Source organism: Mixophyes fleayi, chromosome 2 (genome assembly GCF_038048845.1).
Source record: "Mixophyes fleayi isolate aMixFle1 chromosome 2, aMixFle1.hap1, whole genome shotgun sequence".
Lineage (NCBI taxonomy): Eukaryota > Metazoa > Chordata > Amphibia > Anura > Limnodynastidae > Mixophyes > Mixophyes fleayi.
In genome coordinates, this window is record NC_134403.1 from 23,503,135 (window position 1) to 23,525,577 (window position 22,443).

Here is a 22,443-nt window from a genome sequence, read left to right on the forward strand (position 1 = left end):
GGGTCATGTCAAGTGCACACACACACAGTGCACAGAGGCAGCAGCAGCAGCAGCTGGTCCAGGCGGCGCGGTCACGTGTCTCCCGCAGCTGGGTCATGTGACTGGCAAGATGGCTGCGCCCATGACGGCAAGGGATTGAAGGTGACGCGGAGCTGAGACGTGGGTAGCTCGATGTTCCTGGGGTGTAGGTGAGAGTGGGGGTCCTGTGGGACATGCTCTCTGGGACCAGTATTATAATTGGCTACGTTTATACATGTATGAGCTGGGTGGTATACTGTTGTGACAGGAATCCTAGTATATGTTAAATACTGCCCCCATTATAATAAATCCTTATTATGTGATATAGGCATTCTTGGTGTATATAGAATCAGACCTTCCAACACAATTCCTTTTATCTGCCGTGATGCTTGGCTCCTGTTCTTCAACATACGTTTTTCAAGTTGCAGTAACATGGGCTTAGTTTGCTAATACTGTGTGGGATTTTATATATATATATATATATATATATATATATATATATATATATCATACTTGCCAACTCTCCTGGAAAGTCCGGGAGACTCCCGAAATTTGGGTCAGTCTCCCCGGGGGAGATGGCATTTCTCCCGCATCCCGGATTTCACCGAGAATTGCGTCATTTGTTGCGATTCTCTGTGAATCACGCCATTTTGGAGGGCGGGAGGGGGCGGGACGAGGCCAATCGCGTCATTTTGGCCCCGCCCCCCGCGACACAAATTACGTTTTATATATATATATATATATATATACCTAAATTATTTGTCCTATATTTATGATATTACTTGTGGGAAATAGGTGAAAAGGACAGTTGCAAAATATTATGGCATGGCTGAAATAAGTCATAGAAAAGAAATATGACAGTGCATGGCCATAACTATATACTTAGGTTATCCGCTGCATTGCAATTTAAAAGTCCTATATGGATGCAAAAAACAGAAAAGAAACCCGTTGTTGTCAGCGCTTATCCGTAACTGTGTAAATCAGTTTAAAATAAGTCACATTTGCAGGTTTTTTTTAACAGCCGTTTTGTATGCTAAATCAGTACTTAAGAGAATGCATCCTATCAATTCACTAGGAACTTTTGTTATCTTAAAGTGCTTGCTGCCTAATTAGTGTTACTAGTACATAGATAGGCTAAATATATGTCCTGCACTCAAAAAGGCTGCCCCCCCCCTCCCCCTTTAAACTAGGATTGCCACATTTCTGGTTTTGGGTGTCAGAATGCTGTTATGTTTTCTGTGATTCCACCCTAAATTAAAGATAAATAATTGTCTATAATGCACAAATTAAAACAGATCGAAGGAGGGCAAAGAGACTAGCACGTTGGAAACTTATAAATCAACATCCTATACAAAGTGAAGTTTAAATAAAGACGGATGGAGGCCAACCTTTGCTGCTTAAATGCTCTGTTTTACTGCTGTGATTATTGCAGTTTATTAAAAAAGGCAAACATGTTTTCACTGTGGTACACTGGCGATTCACTGTGCTGCAGGTTAAGATGAGGAAATTGTTCTCTCTTACGGAGAAGCGACAGTTATCCCTATCGCTCATCACTCCTCTTCTCAAGTTACCACAGGGGTATTTTACTACTCAACTGACAACCCTGAGGAGCAATGGGTGGCGAGTTAAAACCCGACTGCAGTGGCGGAACTACTGCGAGAGCAGGAAGTGCAGGCACTGTGGGGCCCGGAGGTTAGGAGGGCCCAGCAATGACAACCCTCCCACTCTGAGGCCCTTCAGGAGCCAGTGCATATTAAATATTATTATATTAAATGCTATCCACAGGATTCTCCATGCTGTTGAAGAATGGGTGGACTTAAGAGGAGAAATAGTAAAATATTGCTTTATCTTGGTGTTCAAAGTTAATAAACACTTACCCAAAAACACTACTGCCTCTAATAATAGCTGCCAGAAGTGGTTTATCTTTCATTTTAAATGATGATCTATGCACTTTTAAATTGCTATTACTTTATGGTTTAATAGTTTTCTTTCTTTGGTGGGATGGACACTGTGTAAATATGACTCCCAAATAAAAATTCATATTCTAAAAGAAATAAAAATTTATGGGAAAAATGTACTGAATATTTTTTCAAGGCACTATACATGCGTACATATACTGACATTTTATAGAACATGGAATTCCAAATTGCTCCTGTATATTTCTGGCAAAGATCCAATGCCATCCAAAATTTTACTTAGCAACTCACCGAGGAAGAATGATCTGTCGAGGAAGAGGAGCTGCAGCAGATTGGATTGTTAGATCCATTGCACGGAGTGACTTAGTGCTCAGTCAATCAGAATAACAAATTCTGCACCTCTTCTTTTCCCTGCTTTCTCAATAGTAAAATATTTTTTAAATTGTTATTGGTGACTCATAGCTGGTTAGGGGGATGACAAATAATTATGTTTTAACAGGATAACCCTTTAAACTATTATAGTAAACAAAACTGTAATTATGTAAAAGCTTAAAAAAAATTGGCTAAATCATTTCTTTTTTTGAATTAACATATAGTAAAAAAAGGAATCATTCCTCATTTTTCAGACATTTCTCTATATCGCTTCTATTGGTCTTAAAAGGCCCCCAGGAGTACAGAGTATATCAGGAGATGAGTGGTGTGTTAGTGAGGACAGGGCTGCATGTGACAGGGGCAGTGACATGATGTGAGGAGGGGAATGGAGGCAGCACTAAGCCACAGACTGAGAGTTATATAGTGGAAGGAGCGGGGTCCTCCAGCAGCACAGAGTATATCAGGAGATGAGTGATGTGTCAAGTTAGGACAGGGCTGCATGTGACAGGGGCAGTGACATGATGTGAGGAGGGGAATGGAGGCAGCAGGAAGCCATAGACTGAGAGTTATATAGTGGAAGGAGCAGGGTCCTCCTGCAGCACAGAGTATATCAGGAGATGAGTGATGTGTTATTGAGGACAGGACTGCATGTGACATGATGTGAGGAGGGGAATGGAGGCAGCAGGAAGCCACAGACTGAGAGTTATATAGTGGAAGGAGCAGGGATCCCAATCGCCAGTAGTGATGCGAGTCTCCTGTCACACTGATATAGGAAGACGCAGGGTCAAATGCACCTCTATATGAAACAAATTTTGTGTCTGTTTAATTCAGGTTTTACTCAGCAGGCTGGACTTAATTGCAAATTATATTTTATTTACGTTTTTTATGTAGGAATAAAGTGAAAATAAAAAAGACTTCCAACATGGGTATATTGTACTTCTAAAGACCATCTGACACATACACATATCATAGGCGACCCTGTGTATTGGTTTAGCTATTAGTTTATTATGAATAATCAAAGACACAAACTGTAAATGTGGGTTGATCTGCCCCTTCAGGAACATGTCAGTAATCGGTACACTCTCATCATGGTCAGACGTTGTGTCACAGACCTCAGCTTTCATGTTCATGTGAGATCCTCATTTCTCCAATGCTATTTGTGCTTTTCTGTATGTTACAGGTATAAAACATGTCCGAGCTGGTTGGTAATAATCAAACCATGGAGGTAACGAAGACGTTGCCCAGTAGTGACGCGAGTCTCCTGAAGGCGAAATTTACACAGCTGCCCAAATTTGACCAGTAAGTAACATCCTGTAAAGATAGATTAAGAGGACCCCTACATAGTATTATGTTTAGAAATAGAGTAGGGTCAATGGTACGAAGAAGTCAAATAATTGTATATAATTATTTTATCCGTTTTAGTCATCTTAGTGTACATTGTGCCTCTACAAGGGCCAAGCACAACAGTTAGGGCTCACCTGATATCTAATTCTAGAGACCTGCACAGGTCTGTTTTATTAGGCCTGCAATCTGGGCCACTGTTTTACCTACATCCTAGTTTCACTTTTTTTTTTTTTTTTTTTTTAGTAAGAACTGGAGAATAGAACAGAACATACAGAAATATACTTTTGTAATGTGAATCTTACCAAATCTAAAGTTATATATCAGCACACTCAGTATCTATAGTCATCACTGTACAAGTAACATGTAAAACCAGTGGTCTAGTCATCGCTGTGCAAATAACATGTAAATCCAGTTATCTATAGTCATTGCTGTACACATAACATGTAAATCCAGTGATCTATAGTTATTGTTGCCTAGTAACGTTACCCTGGAGCTCTATATAAATTGCTCTCACACAGAACTGTGTGGGAATGTCGTGCAGCTATCAGGGTATACCACGGGCTTCGGGGTTTCCAATACCGGTGCACAGGGGCAGGTGCATAGACAGGGTGTTTTGCCATCTACAGCAAAAGTGCCATAATGCAACCCTGCCACCAGCAGCATGGTGGCTTAATGGCTAGCACTTCTGCCTTACAGCACTGGGGTCATGAGTTAGATTCCCGACCATGACCTTATCTGTGAGGAGTTTGTATGTTCTCCCGTGTTTGCGTGGGTTTCCTCCGGGTGCTCCGGTTTCCTCCCACACTCCAAAAACATACTAGTAGGTTAATTGGCTGCTAACAAATTGACCCTAGTCTGTGTGTTAGGGAATTTAGACTGTAAGCCCCAATGGGGCAGGGACTGATGTGAGTGAGTTCTCTGTACAGCGCTGCGGAATCAGTGACGCTATATAAATGGTGATGATGATGATGAAGTCCCCATTTACTGACCTGATAGCTGGTTTTGTTTCCCTGAGTGACATTTGCACAGCAAATTGTGTATTCTCTTTACTCACTAGTAAGGCCCAGGCTCAGAAGACAGATACACATGTATATTAACACCAAGAGCTCATTATTGAAGCTTACTGGCTCTATGAAAGATCAAAGTCACAGCACCCCAATCCCTCATTCCGCATAACATCCCTAATAATACCCACCCCCCGATTCAAGATGATTAAAGTAGGGACCCTGTGACAAGCTACGTTTTTATCTTGTAATTTGTCCACTAGAGGCACTGTTGTTCTTTTGAAAAGTATGATCAATATTTAATTTTCTCTTAGCCAAGCCAATGTATGGTGCCTTTATCTCATTTAAATATATGAAAAAAAATTCTGTGCAGAATGTCTTAACTCAAAATGCTTTACAGGGTATTAATAGGATAATAAAATATTTATATTTCTGCCAGATTTTGATGCCTACAAACACTTGATTCACATAAAGAAAACTATTAAAACATATTTAATTACCAGGAGTTGCCTCCTCATACTCTTGAAAACCCTCTTGTTGCTGAGACATAAACTTCATCTTAATCCCTATAAATCTATACATTTACCATTTATCAAAAACCCCGCGTTTCAGAATGGCGTGGCGGCTCGCCCCTTTACTATGTGGGAGAGGGAGGGGCTGCAGACAGTGGGACAGTTGTTGAACAGGACTGGGAGAAAGCCACTCCGCCACGTGGAGGCACTGGAGTTGTTCCCATTTTTGGGTCCATGTGGTCTTTCTTTCATTCAGGCCCAGCACTATGTCCTAGAGGTGATATCGCTCTTCACAGCAGTGGATTGGGATAACCCTCTTGATACTTTATTATTAGCTGTTTCCTCCAAGAGGGGAGCGATCTCGTCCAACTATGCTTTTCTGAGAACTATAATAAATCACACTAAAATAAATTCGGGCCTGAGTGGATGGTTGCGCCATTTCCCTCAATTAACAGAACAGGTGTTGTTGAAAGGATTGGCCACTTCGATAAAGCTCTTCCCACCTTCTATATATGCAGAGATGTTATTCAACATATTCCACAGGGGTTACCTCTCACCACATCGTCGAAACATTATTGGTCTTTCAGCTGATTCTAGGGGCTAGATTTACTAAGCTGCGGGTTTGAAAAAGTGGGGATGTTGCCTATAGCAACCAATCAGATTCTAGCTTTAATTTATTTAGTACCTTCTACAAAATGACAGCTAGAATCTGATTGGTTGCCATAGGCAACATCCCCACTTTTTCAAACCCGCAGCTTAGTAAATCTAGCCCTAGGTGTCCTAAATGTGGTGAAACCCAAGCAGACCTATACCATTGTTTATGGGCATGTCCTATAATCAGGGCCTTCTGGACCCGGGTATGGAGGTTTGCAACTGCAGATTTAGTTAATTATTTGCCACTCACTCCCGAATGGGTATTTTGCCTTCTGATACACGAACCTCGGTAGGAGGAAGAAGGCTGCTTATGGTAATATCTGCAGCGGCTAGGAAATCGATCCTCCATATGTGGATCCAGAACGCCCCTCCAACACTCGATCTGTTTAAAGAAAATATGTACTTTCTCCTAAGAATGGACTGGCTGGAGGCTTCTCTCCGGAAGAGTACCCTAACTCGCATATTTTTTGAGACTTGGGAAACCTATATTAATATCCTACCCTCCCAACTACGAAACCAACTTTATGAATGCTTTCACCAGACATTGTGGTATGAAACAAGGGTATTTATTCGAGACCCTCCAATTTTTGTATGAGATGATAGGGCGGGCCTGTCCTCTCCCTCTGATCCCTCCGCACCCTGATAGGTTGGGGGAGGGGAAACTGTAATGTTGCGAACGCTCCTCTCATTGAGGGAGGGTGGTATATTTGTTCTCATCCCAAATGTCATCTTATTGTAGTATTGTTCTGCTCCATGTTACAGTCATATAATATATTAATATCAGATATATATATCCTGGAATATATGTAGCGAGGTGTTGTCAAACCTCAAGTAGAATCTATAAAAAATTTAACAATATTTATGTACATGTATGTTGATGGTATTTACAATTGATGCTTCTCTTTCTGTATAAAACGAACTGTATTGTATGATTGATGTTTGAACATCTTCAATAAAAATGTTTTGAAAAAAAACCAAAAAACATATTTAATTTATCAAAACTGTTGTCATGTTTAATTAGACCCCTCATTAGCCAATTTATAGGCTGTATGGATATTCATGAAGATGAAGTTTATCTGCTCACTAGAAGCTAGTGACATGTCTACAGTGCCTAATGCTCAGTCATGTGACCAGTTCCTAGTGATTTGGTTCAGCTTACACAATTAACTATAACTGTTTTCCCTACTTCTGTTCCACAGGAGGATTTTTGAATATGGAAGTGTCTTCATTGGCGCAAATACAGCAGCTTCTGGTTTGGTGGCCAACAATTTATTCAGCAAAATATTGAAAGTCCGACCCAGCTTCCTCTGGCCCTCCCTGGTAGTGGCCGGCATCCCCTTCTTCCAGACCAAGATCTTTTATGACATCCTCATACCCAGTTCCCTCATGGCCGGTATAGAACATTTATTTTCACATAAAAAGTGTAACTGTGCAATTGTTAAAGGGACTGTAGGCCTATATTTTCCCTTGGTATTCAAGGAAGTAATATATTAAATCAGTGGTTCCCAAACTTTTGCAGTTCGCGGCACCCTTAGAGTCTCCATAATTTTTTCAAGGCACCCCTCCAAAATAATTACCGAGCAGTCCCGTTTTATAAATAGTTGGGTCAAAAAAACGTAACAAGTATTTAGGTCAGGACAGAAATACTTATTTAGTTGTATGCAAAAATAATATACATAAATCCAAGGGAAAAGACTATTTTTATATATTTTTTTCAATTATATTTCTGTCAAATAATAATTTACAGCTAACTCACACTGTGCCCATCTTCATCTTCATCTCTCACTCTGTGCCCTCCATCTCCATTCATCTCACTCTGTGCCCTCCATCTCCATTCATCTAACTCTGTGCCCTCCATCTCCATTCATCACACTCTGTGCCCTCAATCTCTATTCATTACACTCTGTGCCCTCCATCTCTATTCATCTCACTCTGTGCCCTCCATCTATCTCACTCTGTGCCCTCCATCTCCATTCATCTAACTCTGTGCCCTCCATCTCCATTCATCACACTCTGTGCCCTCAATCTCTATTCATCACACTCTGTGCCCTCCATCTCCATTCATCACACTCTGTGCCCTCCATCTATCTCACTCTGTGCCCTCCATCTCCATTCATCTAACTCTGTGCCCTCAATCTCTATTCATCTCACTCTGTGCCCTCCATCTCCATTCATCACACTCTGTGCCCTCCATCTATCTCACTCTGTGCCCTCCATCTCCATTCATCTAACTCTGTGCCCTCCATCTCCATTCATCTAACTCTGTGCCCTCAATCTCTATTCATCTCACTCTGTGCCCTTCATCTCTATTCATCACACTCTGTGCCCTCCATCTCCATTCATCTAACTCTGTGCCCTCAATCTCTATTCATCTCACTCTGTGTCCTCCATCTATCTCACTCTGTGCCCTCCATCTCCATTCATCTAACTCTGTGCCCTCCATCTCCATTCATCTAACCCCTGTGCCCTCAATCTCTATTCATCTCACTCTGTGCCCTTCATCTCTATTCATCACACTCTGTGCCCTCCATCTCCATTCATCTAACTCTGTGCCCTCAATCTCTATTCATCACACTCTGTGCCCTCCATCTCCATTTATCACACTCTGTGCCCTCCATCTCCATTCATCTCACTCTGTGCCCTTCATCTCTATTCATCACACTCTGTGCCCTCCATCTATCTCACTCTGTGCCCTCCATCTCCATTCATCTAACTCTGTGCCCTCCATCTCCATTCATCTAACCCCTGTGCCCTCAATCTCTATTCATCTCACTCTGTGCCCTTCATCTCTATTCATCACACTCTGTGCCCTCCATCTCCATTCATCTAACTCTGTGCCCTCAATCTCTATTCATCACACTCTGTGCCCTCCATCTCCATTTATCACACTCTGTGCCCTCCATCTCCATTCATCTCACTCTGTGCCCTTCATCTCTATTCATCACACTCTGTGCCCTCCATCTCCATTCATCTAACTCTGTGCCCTCCATCTCCATTCATCTAACTCTGTGCCCTCAATCTCTATTCATCTCACTCTGTGCCCTCCATCTCCATTCATCACACTCTGTGCCCTCCATATCTATTCATCACACTCTGTGCCCTCCATCTCCATTTATCACACTCTGTGCCCTCCATCTCTATTCATCACACTCTGTGCCCTCCATCTCCATTCATCACACTCTGTGCCCTCCATCTCTATTCATCTAACTCTGTGCCCTCCATCTCCATTCATCTAACTCTATGCCCTCAATCTCTATTCATCACACTCTGTGCCCTCCATCTCCATTTATCACACTCTGTGCCCTCCATCTCTATTCATCACACTCTGTGCCCTCCATCTCCATTCATCACACTCTGTGCCCTCCATCTCTATTCATCTAACTCTGTGCCCTCCATCTCCATTCATCTAACTCTGTGCCCTCCATCTCTATTCATCTCACTCTGTGCCCTCCATCTCCATTCATCACACTCTGTGCCCTCCATCTATCTCACTCTGTGCCCTCCATCTCCATTCATCTAACTCTGTGCCCTCCATCTCCATTCATCTAACTCTGTGCCCTCCATCTCTATTCATCACACTCTGTGCCCTCCATCTCTATTCATCACACTCTGTGCCCTCCATCTCCATTCATCACACTCTGTGCCCTCCATCTATCTCACTCTGTGCCCTCCATCTCCATTCATCTAACTCTGTGCCCTCCATCTCCATTCATCTAACTCTGTGCCCTTCATCTCTATTCATCACACTCTGTGCCCTCCATCTCCATTCATCTAACTCTGTGCCCTCCATCTCCATTCATCTAACTCTGTGCCCTCAATCTCTATTCATCACACTCTGTGCCCTCCATCTCTATTCATCACACTCTGTGCCCTCCATCTCCATTCATCTAACTCTGTGCCCTCCATCTCCATTCATCTAACTCTGTGCCCTCCATCTCCATTCATCTAACTCTGTGCCCTTCATCTCTATTCATCACACTCTGTGCCCTCCATCTCCATTCATCTAACTCTGTGCCCTCCATCTCCATTCATCTAACTCTGTGCCCTCAATCTCTATTCATCACACTCTGTGCCCTCCATCTCCATTCATCACACTCTGTGCCCTCCATCTATCTCACTCTGTGCCCTCCATCTCCATTCATCTAACTCTGTGCCCTCCATCTCCATTCATCTAACTCTGTGCCCTCAATCTCTATTCATCTCACTCTGTGCCCTTCATCTCTATTCATCACACTCTGTGCCCTCCATCTCCATTCATCTAACTCTGTGCCCTCAATCTCTATTCATCTCACTCTGTGCCCTCCATCTCCATTCATCACACTCTGTGCCCTCCATCTATCTCACTCTGTGCCCTCCATCTCCATTCATCTAACTCTGTGCCCTCAATCTCTATTCATCACACTCTGTGCCCTCCATCTCCATTTATCACACTCTGTGCCCTCCATCTCCATTCATCTCACTCTGTGCCCTTCATCTCTATTCATCACACTCTGTGCCCTCCATCTCCATTCATCTAACTCTGTGCCCTCCATCTCCATTCATCTAACTCTGTGCCCTCAATCTCTATTCATCTCACTCTGTGCCCTCCATCTCCATTCATCACACTCTGTGCCCTCCATCTCTATTCATCACACTCTGTGCCCTCCATCTCCATTTATCACACTCTGTGCCCTCCATCTCTATTCATCACACTCTGTGCCCTCAATCTCTATTCATCACACTCTGTGCCCTCCATCTCCATTTATCACACTCTGTGCCCTCCATCTCTATTCATCACACTCTGTGCCCTCCATCTTCATTCATCACACTCTGTGCCCTCCATCTCTATTCATCTAACTCTGTGCCCTCCATCTCCATTCATCTAACTCTGTGCCCTCAATCTCTATTCATCTCACTCTGTGCCCTCCATCTCCATTCATCACACTCTGTGCCCTCCATCTCCATTCATCTAACTCTGTGCCCTCAATCTCTATTCATCTCACTCTGTGCCCCCCATCTCCATTCATCACACTCTGTGCCCTCCATCTATCTCACTCTGTGCCCTCCATCTCCATTCATCTAACTCTGTGCCCTCCATCTCCATTCATCTAACTCTGTGCCCTCCATCTCCATTCATCTAACTCTGTGCCCTTCATCTCTATTCATCACACTCTGTGCCCTCCATCTCCATTCATCTAACTCTGTGCCCTCCATCTCCATTCATCTAACTCTGTGCCCTCAATCTCTATTCATCACACTCTGTGCCCTCCATCTCTATTCATCACACTCTGTGCCCTCCATCTCCATTTATCACACTCTGTGCCCTCCATCTCCATTTATCACACTCTGTGCCCTCCATCTCCATTCATCACACTCTGTGCCCTCCATCTCCATTCATCACACTCTGTGCCCTCCATCTCTATTCATCTAACTCTGTGCCCTCCATCTCCATTCATCTAACTCTGTGCCCTCCATCTCTATTCATCTCACTCTGTGCCCTCCATCTCCATTCATCACACTCTGTGCCCTCCATCTCCATTCATCTAACTCTGTGCCCTCCATCTCCATTCATCTAACTCTGTGCCCTCCATCTCCATTCATCTAACTCTGTGCCCTCAATCTCTATTCATCACACTCTGTGCCCTCCATCTCTATTCATCACACTCTGTGCCCTCCATCTCCATTCATCTAACTCTGTGCCCTCCATCTCCATTCATCTAACTCTGTGCCCTCCATCTCCATTCATCTAACTCTGTGCCCTTCATCTCTATTCATCACACTCTGTGCCCTCCATCTCCATTCATCTAACTCTGTGCCCTCCATCTCCATTCATCTAACTCTGTGCCCTCAATCTCTATTCATCACACTCTGTGCCCTCCATCTCCATTCATCACACTCTGTGCCCTCCATCTATCTCACTCTGTGCCCTCCATCTCCATTCATCTAACTCTGTGCCCTCCATCTCCATTCATCTAACTCTGTGCCCTCAATCTCTATTCATCTCACTCTGTGCCCTTCATCTCTATTCATCACACTCTGTGCCCTCCATCTCCATTCATCTAACTCTGTGCCCTCAATCTCTATTCATCTCACTCTGTGCCCTCCATCTCCATTCATCACACTCTGTGCCCTCCATCTATCTCACTCTGTGCCCTCCATCTCCATTCATCTAACTCTGTGCCCTCAATCTCTATTCATCACACTCTGTGCCCTCCATCTCCATTTATCACACTCTGTGCCCTCCATCTCCATTCATCTCACTCTGTGCCCTTCATCTCTATTCATCACACTCTGTGCCCTCCATCTCCATTCATCTAACTCTGTGCCCTCCATCTCCATTCATCTAACTCTGTGCCCTCAATCTCTATTCATCTCACTCTGTGCCCTCCATCTCCATTCATCACACTCTGTGCCCTCCATCTCTATTCATCACACTCTGTGCCCTCCATCTCCATTTATCACACTCTGTGCCCTCCATCTCTATTCATCACACTCTGTGCCCTCAATCTCTATTCATCACACTCTGTGCCCTCCATCTCCATTTATCACACTCTGTGCCCTCCATCTCTATTCATCACACTCTGTGCCCTCCATCTTCATTCATCACACTCTGTGCCCTCCATCTCTATTCATCTAACTCTGTGCCCTCCATCTCCATTCATCTAACTCTGTGCCCTCAATCTCTATTCATCTCACTCTGTGCCCTCCATCTCCATTCATCACACTCTGTGCCCTCCATCTCCATTCATCTAACTCTGTGCCCTCAATCTCTATTCATCTCACTCTGTGCCCCCCATCTCCATTCATCACACTCTGTGCCCTCCATCTATCTCACTCTGTGCCCTCCATCTCCATTCATCTAACTCTGTGCCCTCCATCTCCATTCATCTAACTCTGTGCCCTCCATCTCCATTCATCTAACTCTGTGCCCTTCATCTCTATTCATCACACTCTGTGCCCTCCATCTCCATTCATCTAACTCTGTGCCCTCCATCTCCATTCATCTAACTCTGTGCCCTCAATCTCTATTCATCACACTCTGTGCCCTCCATCTCTATTCATCACACTCTGTGCCCTCCATCTCCATTTATCACACTCTGTGCCCTCCATCTCCATTTATCACACTCTGTGCCCTCCATCTCCATTCATCACACTCTGTGCCCTCCATCTCCATTCATCACACTCTGTGCCCTCCATCTCTATTCATCTAACTCTGTGCCCTCCATCTCCATTCATCTAACTCTGTGCCCTCCATCTCTATTCATCTCACTCTGTGCCCTCCATCTCCATTCATCACACTCTGTGCCCTCCATCTCTATTCATCTCACTCTGTGCCCTCCATCTCCATTCATCACACTCTGTGCCCTCCATCTATCTCACTCTGTGCCCTCCATCTCCATTCATCTAACTCTGTGCCCTCCATCTCTATTCATCACACTCTGTGCCCTCCATCTCTATTCATCACACTCTGTGCCCTCCATCTCTATTCATCACACTCTGTGCCCTCCATCTATCTCACTCTGTGCCCTCCATCTCCATTCATCTAACTCTGTGCCCTTCATCTCTATTCATCACACTCTGTGCCCTACATCTCCATCTATCTCACTCTGTGCCCTCCATCTCTATTCATCTAACTCTGTGCCCTCCATCTCTATTCATCACACTCTGTGCCCTCCATCTCCATTCATCACACTCTGTGCCCTCCATCTATCTCACTCTGTGCCCTCCATCTCCATTCATCTAACTCTGTGCCCTCCATCTCCATTCATCTAACTCTGTGCCCTCCATCTCCATTCATCTAACTCTGTGCCCTCCATCTCCATTCATCTAACTCTGTGCCCTCCATCTCCATTCATCTAACTCTGTGCCCTCAATCTCTATTCATCACACTCTGTGCCCTCCATCTCCATTCATCACACTCTGTGCCCTCCATCTCCATTTATCACACTCTGTGCCCTCCATCTCTATTCATCACACTCTGTGCCCTCCATCTCCATTCATCACACTCTGTGCCCTTCATCTCTATTCATCACACTCTGTGCCCTACATCTCCATTCATCTCACTCTGTGCCCTCCATCTCCATTCATCACACTCTGTGCCCTCCATCTCCATTCATCTAACTCTGTGCCCTCCATCTCCATTCATCTCACTCTGTGCCCTTCATCTCCACCTCTCACTCTGCCACGGGGGCCAGGAAAAGTGGGGGAAAAAAAAATACTTACCAATTGACTGTCGGGCGTGATGATGTCACGCCCGACGTTCAATGAGAAGCGAGGAGGGAGGATGCTGGGGTTTTTTTTCCGCTACCTGGCCGCGGCACCCCTGGGAGCCGTGGTACTAAATATGTGTTATAGGACTTTGTTGCCGAGCTCACCATTCATTAGATGTGTAATTGTTTCTCTTCCCCATAATCCCTAAGAAAAGTGGCTACTTTTTGGATGGGGAAAATTGGCATCCTGTAGTTACTAGAAGCATCTATCAGGTTAGCGTAGCTGGTCGCTAAGGAAGCGGCTGCTCGGTGTGTAGAATGCGATGCATTTGTCACCGTTTAGGGTTTGTCCTGCTGACGTCTCCTGCAGCCAGTTTGTGGTACTGTGAACGTCGTTCCTATAGCCATAGTCCAAAAGAGTCTTGTACTCTTGTCAATATGGGTCTTACAGTTTCCTTACTATGTATACAAGTGTTATTGATGTTCGGCATTTTAATAATTATTATAATTTGTGTGATTCAGGCCCAGGTGTATAAAAAAATTATTCAAATGTATTTCATAAAAAATAAAATGTATTTTAAATGTGCGCTGTGGCACCAGACAATATCCGTCATCAAAGGTTATTGAAGGGAAGTGTTGAACCGGGGAATAAAGCATCCTAAAAAGCATAGTGGAGCTAGAAGAGGCTGGGGGCTGATCACTCACTTTTGGGTACTACTTTCAGTCAGAGGGGAGAGCCAGACCCCGAGGCAGCGACCCTGGAAGTAGTTTTGGGTGGGAGATTCAAAGATAAATCTCCCACTGTAGACCTACTGGCACCAGGGTTAGAGAGGAAGGTAGATCCCAAACATCTCGTTTAATCCACAAACAGGTAAATTTGTGGATTAAGAGATGTTTGGGATCTAATAAACAAAATGTAAGGTTTGTCTGCCCTAATATTGCTAAACAAATGTCAGACAAAGATTGGGTGAATGTTGGGTTTAGTAGATGTGAAGGGGGATTAGAGAGGACAGAAACTTTCAAAACTCAATGTGAGCCTTATTTTTAACACTTATTCACATTAAAAAGGTTTCAGCTTTCTCTAATAACAAAGTATATTACAATAATATAAACCACACCTACTGCTTATTTTTAGTGGAAACAAGATAAATATATATATGTATGTATGTACACACACACACACACACAGACTGGGTGGAGGAGCTGTGCCAGGTGTGGCAAATACTAAAAATATAAGAACAACAGGTAGCAGACGACCCCTGGACAGAGGGGTAATATAAAACAGTGACATGTTACTTCTTTAAAACAAACACTTTTTTTTTTCTCAATGTAAAAATGTAAGTCATATTGTTCTGCCCATGTGTGATGTGTCATAGTTCATCCTTTACCTGTATGTTCCTTCAGGTCTACCACGATCTCCCTTACATAACACAGTGGGTATATTAGTTGGAACTGGATTGGGAGGTCTGACTGCAGTTTCACTTGCAGCTGCCATTAATACAGCATATTTTTTCAAGTAAGTATTTATATTTACGGTATCCATTTACATTAAACATCCCCCCTAGTATATCTACCCCCTTATTCCCACCATCGGGCCTGTTCAGTGCTGCTTTCTCTACATAGTAAATACAGCCCTTAATCTAACAAAAGCATAATTAGGCCCCAAGAATAGGGTCATATTGGGCACTTGATCTCTACACTATTCCAAGCTAAGCAGTACAGCGTTCATAAGCGCCGTCGGGATCAGGTTTAAAGTGAAGAGTTACATAGACCTCTGTAACAAGAGCCATTCAACTCAGAAAATGCAGCTTCTTCAGAGCTTCGATCTTCTTCACTTTAACCTATCACAATAATGGAGGCTGAGACTTTTTTCTTATTTACTACTCTCCAACCATATCTCAGGACTGTACATGTCTGTGTAAAATCTAGGAAGAGACCACTAAACCTAAAATACAACTTACCTGTAACATTCAAAAATAAATCAGAAACAACCAGAATAAAACTAAATTATAGAATTTCTGGTGTATCGTGAGATCATACACACAGACATGGTCTTCAACTGCCCGTTACTGTTCCATGTTTTACTAACAGCTCTAATGTGTTTAATATTTTATGTATTGTTCAGATAAAATGTTTGTACAATTAAAATTCTGACCAATGGCCACTTCCAGTAATTCCCCCAACTATTGTTTTCTTTTCATCCCACCTCCAGAGATGAGACAAAACCTGTACCAGAAAGTGTCTCCCGTTTCGCTGTTAAGATCTTTAAACCAGTACTGCTGAAGATGAAGTATTTATTCCTGTTCCAGGCTGCATTCAGCGTGCTTCTCAGCTATAGCCATTATGCCATATATGAAAAAATGCTGACGCTGCCTCCTTCTGATGCAAATACTGAGGAACAGAAAGAATGATGTAGCTGGCTCATTGGGAACGTTTCTGTATAATAAAATGTACCATTCTTTACATCCAAATCCATTTAATTCTTATACATAATCTTCTAGGTTAAGGTTCACCTGCTGGCATGGAAAGTCATGCTACTGCAGAAATGTTTCAGTTCACAATTGTATTGCACAATCTCCTATATACAGGACCTGAGTTATATGGTCCTTAATCCAATACTCTAGACCTGCAAACAAATAAGACACATTGGAAGTTATTAACCAAAGTTCTGAATCCATACAGATAGGGCTGGTTTAAAAAGACAAATACATTTGTATATTGAAGGTTTGGGCAAATGTTTGCTTTGAACCAAGAAGGTATTTGGAGAACATATATCATGATAAACGCCTTTGTAACACATCTCAATCCTCCCACCCCAAACCCTCCGACTACCATCAGTACCCAGGATCTTGCTTCCAATTTCAAAGACAAAATAGATAAGATCAGACTTGAAATGATATCTCCCTTGACAAGCAATCGGCTCAATTCCTGTGTAGCACCCTCTGACACTCTCTCTTTATTTGATCCCACAAAAGAGGAAGTTTCTACTCTCTTCTCATCTTCCTACTCTACCTCCTGTCCTCTTCATCCCATACCCTCACAAATTGGTAGGTCCTTGTCTCCTGTGCTCTTTCCCCCTCAAACTAAAATCTGTAATCTCACTCTACTAGTATTTTTCGATCACTATTCAAGCACGCAGTGATTACTCCTATTTTGAAAAAAAAACACAACCCAAAATTCTGACCCAAACTCTCTCAAATTACCGCCCCATCTCTCAGCACCCATGCCCCTCCAAGCTTCTCAAGAGAATAACCTACACACGCCTCATACACTTTCTCACAGCAAACAACCTACTTTATTCTCTTCAGTCAGACTTTTGTTCTCAACACTCCAGAGACTGCGCTGACCAAGGTTGTCAATGATTTGATCACAGCAAAAACTGAAGGCCATTACTCTCTTCTAATGCTCCTGGATCTCTCTGCTGCATTTGACACTGTTGACCACTCTCTTCATACAAACGCTACAATCCCTAGGTCTTGAAGGCACTGTCCTATCCTGGTTCTCATCCTACCTATCTAATCACTCTTTCAGTGTTAATTTCTCTGGATCTACCTCTGCTCCGCTTCCTTTATCAGTTGGAGAACCACATGGCTCAGTCCTAGGTCCTCTGCTATTCTCAATCTACACCACTTCTCTTGGAAAACTAATAAGCGCCTTTGGATTTCAGCATCATCTTTATGCGGATGATACACAACTATATCTATCCTCTCCTGATCTCTCACCATCTGTGTTGTCTCGCGTTACTGACCGTTTCTGCCATTTCATCTTGGATGTCTTCTCGCCAACTCAAACTCACCATTTCAAAAACTGAATAATTTTCCCACCAAAAAAACAGAAGCTTCCTGCCTGACAATTCTATTTCTGTTGACAACATGACCATAAATTCCACCCCGCAAGCTCGCTGCCTAGGTGTAATCCCTGACTCGTAACTATCCTTTGTTCCTCACATCAACTCTATATTTAAATCATGTTACATACATCTAAAGACCATTTCCAGAATACGCACATATCTGACACAGGACACTGCGAAAACCTTAATTCATGCACTCATCATCTCCCGCATAAACTATTGCAATTCCCTCCTTACTGGTCTTCCCAAAGTCAGACTTGAACCCCTACAATCTATTATGCACGCAGCGGCTAGATTGATATTCATTGCAAACTTCCTCTGCTGAGCCACTCTGTCAGTCTCTACATTGGTTGCCTGTTTTATAACAAATCAAATATAAATTCTTCTACTAACATACAAGGCCGTCAACAAGATTGCACTGACATTAATCTCCTCACTGGTCTCAATATCTCCCAACTTGACACCTCCGTTCTGCACAAGATCTCTGTCTCTCTTCCACATCCTCCCATTCCCAGTTACAGGACTTTTTTTGGGCTCTACCCACTTTATGGAATTCCTTCCCTCACACAATATAAAACTTTTCTCTATTCTTCAAACCAGTGTTCTCTAAAAACCCACCTCCTCAGACAAGCTTATATGATATTTCTCAACCACTATCTTAATCTCTCTAGGTTACCCTATTACCACCCTCTACACAGCTAACACAAGAAAAGAAGCCTCTGACCAACATTGCTGTGTGACTGATCACTCAATACTTTTTACCTTTACATTCTAGCTGGACCAATGTGCAATATGATGTAGCACTTACCATTGTGTTTCAAACTCCCAATGTCTCAAATTGTAAGCTTGCAAACAGGGTCCTCTTACCACTCCATTACCCAGTATTGTTTTATTAATGTTTATTCCCAATTGTAAAGCGCTACAAAATCTGCTAGCACTATATAAATAAATGTTGATGATGCTGATGATACATAAGATGTACATGACACTATATTGGCATAGATGGACAACGGAGTAGTAGTATCATCAGTCGCAGAAGCTTCATTAATATTATTGTTTGTCCTTTTTTGTGTCATGGAGATTGCTGCTAGTATAAGTGCTAGATGCATCCCAAAGTAAGGCAGCAGCAGTGGACATACGAGAGTGTGGTTTGAGATGTACTCAGTAGTGTCACCAAATAGAGAGACCATGTACAGCTTTAGACAGACATATTCTACTCAACACTGCTACCTGAAAGTGCTTGCTGTGTTCCAACAATATTAAAATGCATTGTAGACCATTATTTTTCATTTATATACAAACAGCTGTTTGTAAACATTCAGCTCCTCCTTACATTGTGGATTACCGATCCACCATCTGTGACTCCACCTCTTCAGAGTCAGCCGGCATACAGCTTTTGTCCTGGTGTATTTCATGTTGTGATTACACACAGTGGCATTTATTCCTTATTGCCAATACTCTTAACATTGCATCCCCCCCCCATCCCCCGTGGTATTCTCGCATCTACCCGAATGCTAATTATGCAGCTCAAACATTGGCCATGTGTATATTGCCGATTTGTACCACATATGGTTACTATACAACCCTCCACCACTTTCATTTATCAAGCCAATCACTAATGAATTGTTATACAAATGGAGACTGCTTGGTCTACTATTTCTACCTGGTCAAAAATTCATTATTTTATACATATCCGACAATGTTTAGAAATAAAAGAATAATTATTTTTGCTAAGAAATATCTGCTCTCCTCACAAAGCAGTTTACGGTGATGGGTAAAGATTCTTCAAACACGTCATGTCTACAACAATAGCCACCTCTGCTTTACAAGAACAGACATTTATTTAAGGATTTCATTAAACAGTGTATGTATAGTGCACGGGGCCAGCTACACTATTTATTTCAGCTATAATTTTCATTATACATTGCAATGCAAGTCAGAACCATAGAAAGGTTGATATGAGGAGTATTCTAACCTTAACCAAACTCCATCTAGATTGAAAAGACTTGGCAATGGAAACAAAAATGTATATGGATTATTAAGCACTATGTCTAAAAGTGTGTAAACTGACACAAAATAATGCAACCAGTTCCCAATTTTCTACTCTGTTCATTTAATGGATTCTAATCCCTACGGCTAATGCAGTGGGCAGGTCTGTAAATGCTGCAATACAGGTAATATAGCATCAGCTAGAGGGGATTATAGTGTCATAGTGACTTCCAATTCACTTACAAAGCTACCAGGAACTAACTCTGAAAGAACTTCTAAATATCAAAATAAAATATGGATGTTAAATAAGGCAATTATAAATCAATAAACCCTTCTACACCCAACTAACAGAACAGTGGCGGTCTGGTGCCTTAAATCATCGTTTCTGAAATCCAGTCCTCAGGATCCCCTAACAGTGCAGGTTTTCTAGGTGACAAGGGAAATAATTATACCACCTGTGGATGTCATATGTGTCAGTCAGTAATAACTACACCTGTAGTCATATCAAGGAGATATGGAAAACATGCACGGTTAGGGGTCCTGATGACCAGGTTTAAGAAACACTGTCCTAGATCCCCGCTAGTTACCCTTACCCATAACAGGAGGCTGAAAAACACACAAGTTGGAATAAAGAGCTACAGCACTTTGTCCAGTCAGCTTCACCGAGAACCATTCTGTGCAGCCTGTGAGCTTCTATGTCGCTTATTCCCATTTCAGAAAGTTAATATTGCTATCCGTGAAGTGATTTTTATAACCCTGTAACAATATAATGTGCATATTAGTGGTTCCCAAACTTTTGCAGTTCGCGACACCCTTAGAGTCTCCATAATTTTTTCAAGGTACCCCTCCAAAATAATTACTGAGCAGTCCTGTTTTAGAAGTAGAGTAAAAAATAAATATAATAAGTAATTAGGTCAGGACAGAAATGCTTATTTAGTTGTATGCAAAAATGCCCCATCTGCACCCAGACACGCTGCCCCTTCTCCTCTGCCCCCTCTCACGCTGTCCCCCTCCTATCTCACGCAGCAGCTTGTCACTGACAAGCTGCTGCGTGAGAGAGGAGGATACTGGGTCCCAGCGCCGCACGGATTGGAAAGTTTACGTGTTTGTTTTTTCTATGGCTGGCCCGCGGCACCCCTGTGACAGCGCCGCGGCGCATACTTTGGGAACCGCGGGCATATTACATTACCTACAAACCAGAACACAGGTGCAATTAACATGTACACATGTGTTTTGGTTTGTATGCAAGTCACAGCAGTGAAGCCCTTTTCATGCATTTGATAAACTAGGGTGTGCAGGCCAAACCCCCTCACGGTGTGTGTATCACATTACCAACACAAGTCATGCAAAGCATTGCACTCCTCTACATTGTAGATATGAAACGTCAGGCAGTTACCCTCACACAATCTATTGATACCACCTGTAGTACAAGACATGGAGGATGCGGGTGGAGCTGTTTGAAGAAAAGAGGAAACATTAATTTATTATGATTTCAGATTTCATATTCATGCCCCCACACATTTGTAAGAAAAAGGATACCACACAACTTGCAGCAATCTGTTTATTACACAACCTGTTCGTTCTACCCTACAGGATGATAGGAGATTATGTAATCCATATGCACTTTAAACAAGCAGATTGGAAATAACAGCTAGAACAATCCTTACATTCTGGGACAAGGTAGCTGGTTTTATTATAGTGCTGCATTAGTTCCCAAAACTATGTACAAGATTTCAAGTATTCAAAAAATAATCAATCAAGTCTTTGTTACATACAGAAAGCAAAATATTGACATGGTAATAATTATACAAACTCAACTGCGTTTCAATTACAGTAAACCCCCTGAGAAACAAGGGAACGCACACTGTATAAAGATTGAAAACAAAAATAATGAGGGGCTTTCAGGAAAAATGTGCTTTTACCTATGGCAACAAAACAGAATCGTGCTGTCATCTAACAAGCATTAGAAACAAATTGCTATAGGGAACAATACATTTTGCCAATGCACGAACTTTCATAAGTACTCCCCAGTGGGTCTTACTGTGCAGGACTTAAGTTTAAAAGCAGTTTGTCTGCATTTCAATTTATATATAGATAGAAAAAAAAAAAAAAAATCCATGCATTTTTCATCCAACCCAATGGAAATATTGTCTTAGAAATAATGCACTTATTTTTCAAACAGACTGATCTCCGATTAATGATAACCGTATGGACAACATTATTATTTTTTTTGGGGGGGGGGGGGGGGGAATTGAGGTTTTTGATAACATTATTAACATTTTCTGCCTTTACTTTGCTGGTGAAAAAGACATGTTGCCAAATGTATTAACGGCATTTACATCAGCAACAATTGCTTTAGGGGGCTGCAATTTTAAAAAAACGAAAATTTCAAAATGCATAATACAGAAACATTTTTCTTAATGTAAGAAATAAACCTATTATAATACCCAAATGTAATTCAGCCTAATCCACATGCCCATCTTCTATTGTGCTAATTAAATGCATTTTTCTTTTATAAAAAGCTGGCAGAAGCCAATCTGGTAGTTACCAAAATGCAGAGCACATAATTCATGGGCCTCTTTCAGATGTGAATGA

At 42.4% G+C, this 22,443-nt stretch overlaps 1 protein-coding gene and 1 long non-coding RNA gene across 4 annotated transcripts; one reads left to right on the top strand and one right to left on the bottom strand.

Moving 5' to 3' along the window:
- Positions 1 to 48: 48 nt before the first annotated feature.
- LOC142140776 (transmembrane protein 126A-like) lies at positions 49 to 16,480 on the top strand. Of its 3 annotated transcripts, none has more exons than XM_075198656.1 (5): positions 49 to 141; positions 3,487 to 3,605; positions 7,020 to 7,213; positions 15,414 to 15,525; positions 16,222 to 16,480. In XM_075198656.1, exons 2-5 carry the CDS (start codon positions 3,496 to 3,498, stop codon positions 16,418 to 16,420), a joined length of 615 nt encoding a protein of 204 aa, XP_075054757.1. In that variant the 5' UTR covers positions 49 to 141; positions 3,487 to 3,495; the 3' UTR covers positions 16,421 to 16,480. The 3 variants fall into 3 exon arrangements, with proteins under 3 accessions (XP_075054757.1, XP_075054756.1, XP_075054755.1); XM_075198655.1 differs by having other exon boundaries at positions 67 to 159; XM_075198654.1 differs by having other exon boundaries at positions 76 to 188.
- LOC142140778 (uncharacterized) lies at positions 16,219 to 22,442 on the bottom strand. The gene is made up of 2 exons (XR_012688566.1): positions 21,245 to 22,442; positions 16,219 to 16,635 (listed from the first exon to the last, which is right to left on the bottom strand). It is a non-coding gene; the product is annotated as an uncharacterized LOC142140778 (long non-coding RNA).
- Position 22,443: the final 1 nt, after the last annotated feature.

What these genes read in the sequence shown, in the direction of transcription:
- LOC142140776 (XM_075198656.1), top strand. Translation starts at nt 3,496, where the DNA reads ATGTCCGAGCTGGTTGGTAATAATCAAACCATGGAGGTAACGAAGACG. An exon ending in CAGCTGCCCAAATTTGACCA is followed by an intron (nt 3,606 to 7,019) that starts GTAAGTAACATC and finishes TCTGTTCCACAG; the next exon opens with GAGGATTTTTGAATATGGAA. An exon ending in AATACAGCATATTTTTTCAA is followed by an intron (nt 15,526 to 16,221) that starts GTAAGTATTTAT and finishes TCCCACCTCCAG; the next exon opens with AGATGAGACAAAACCTGTAC.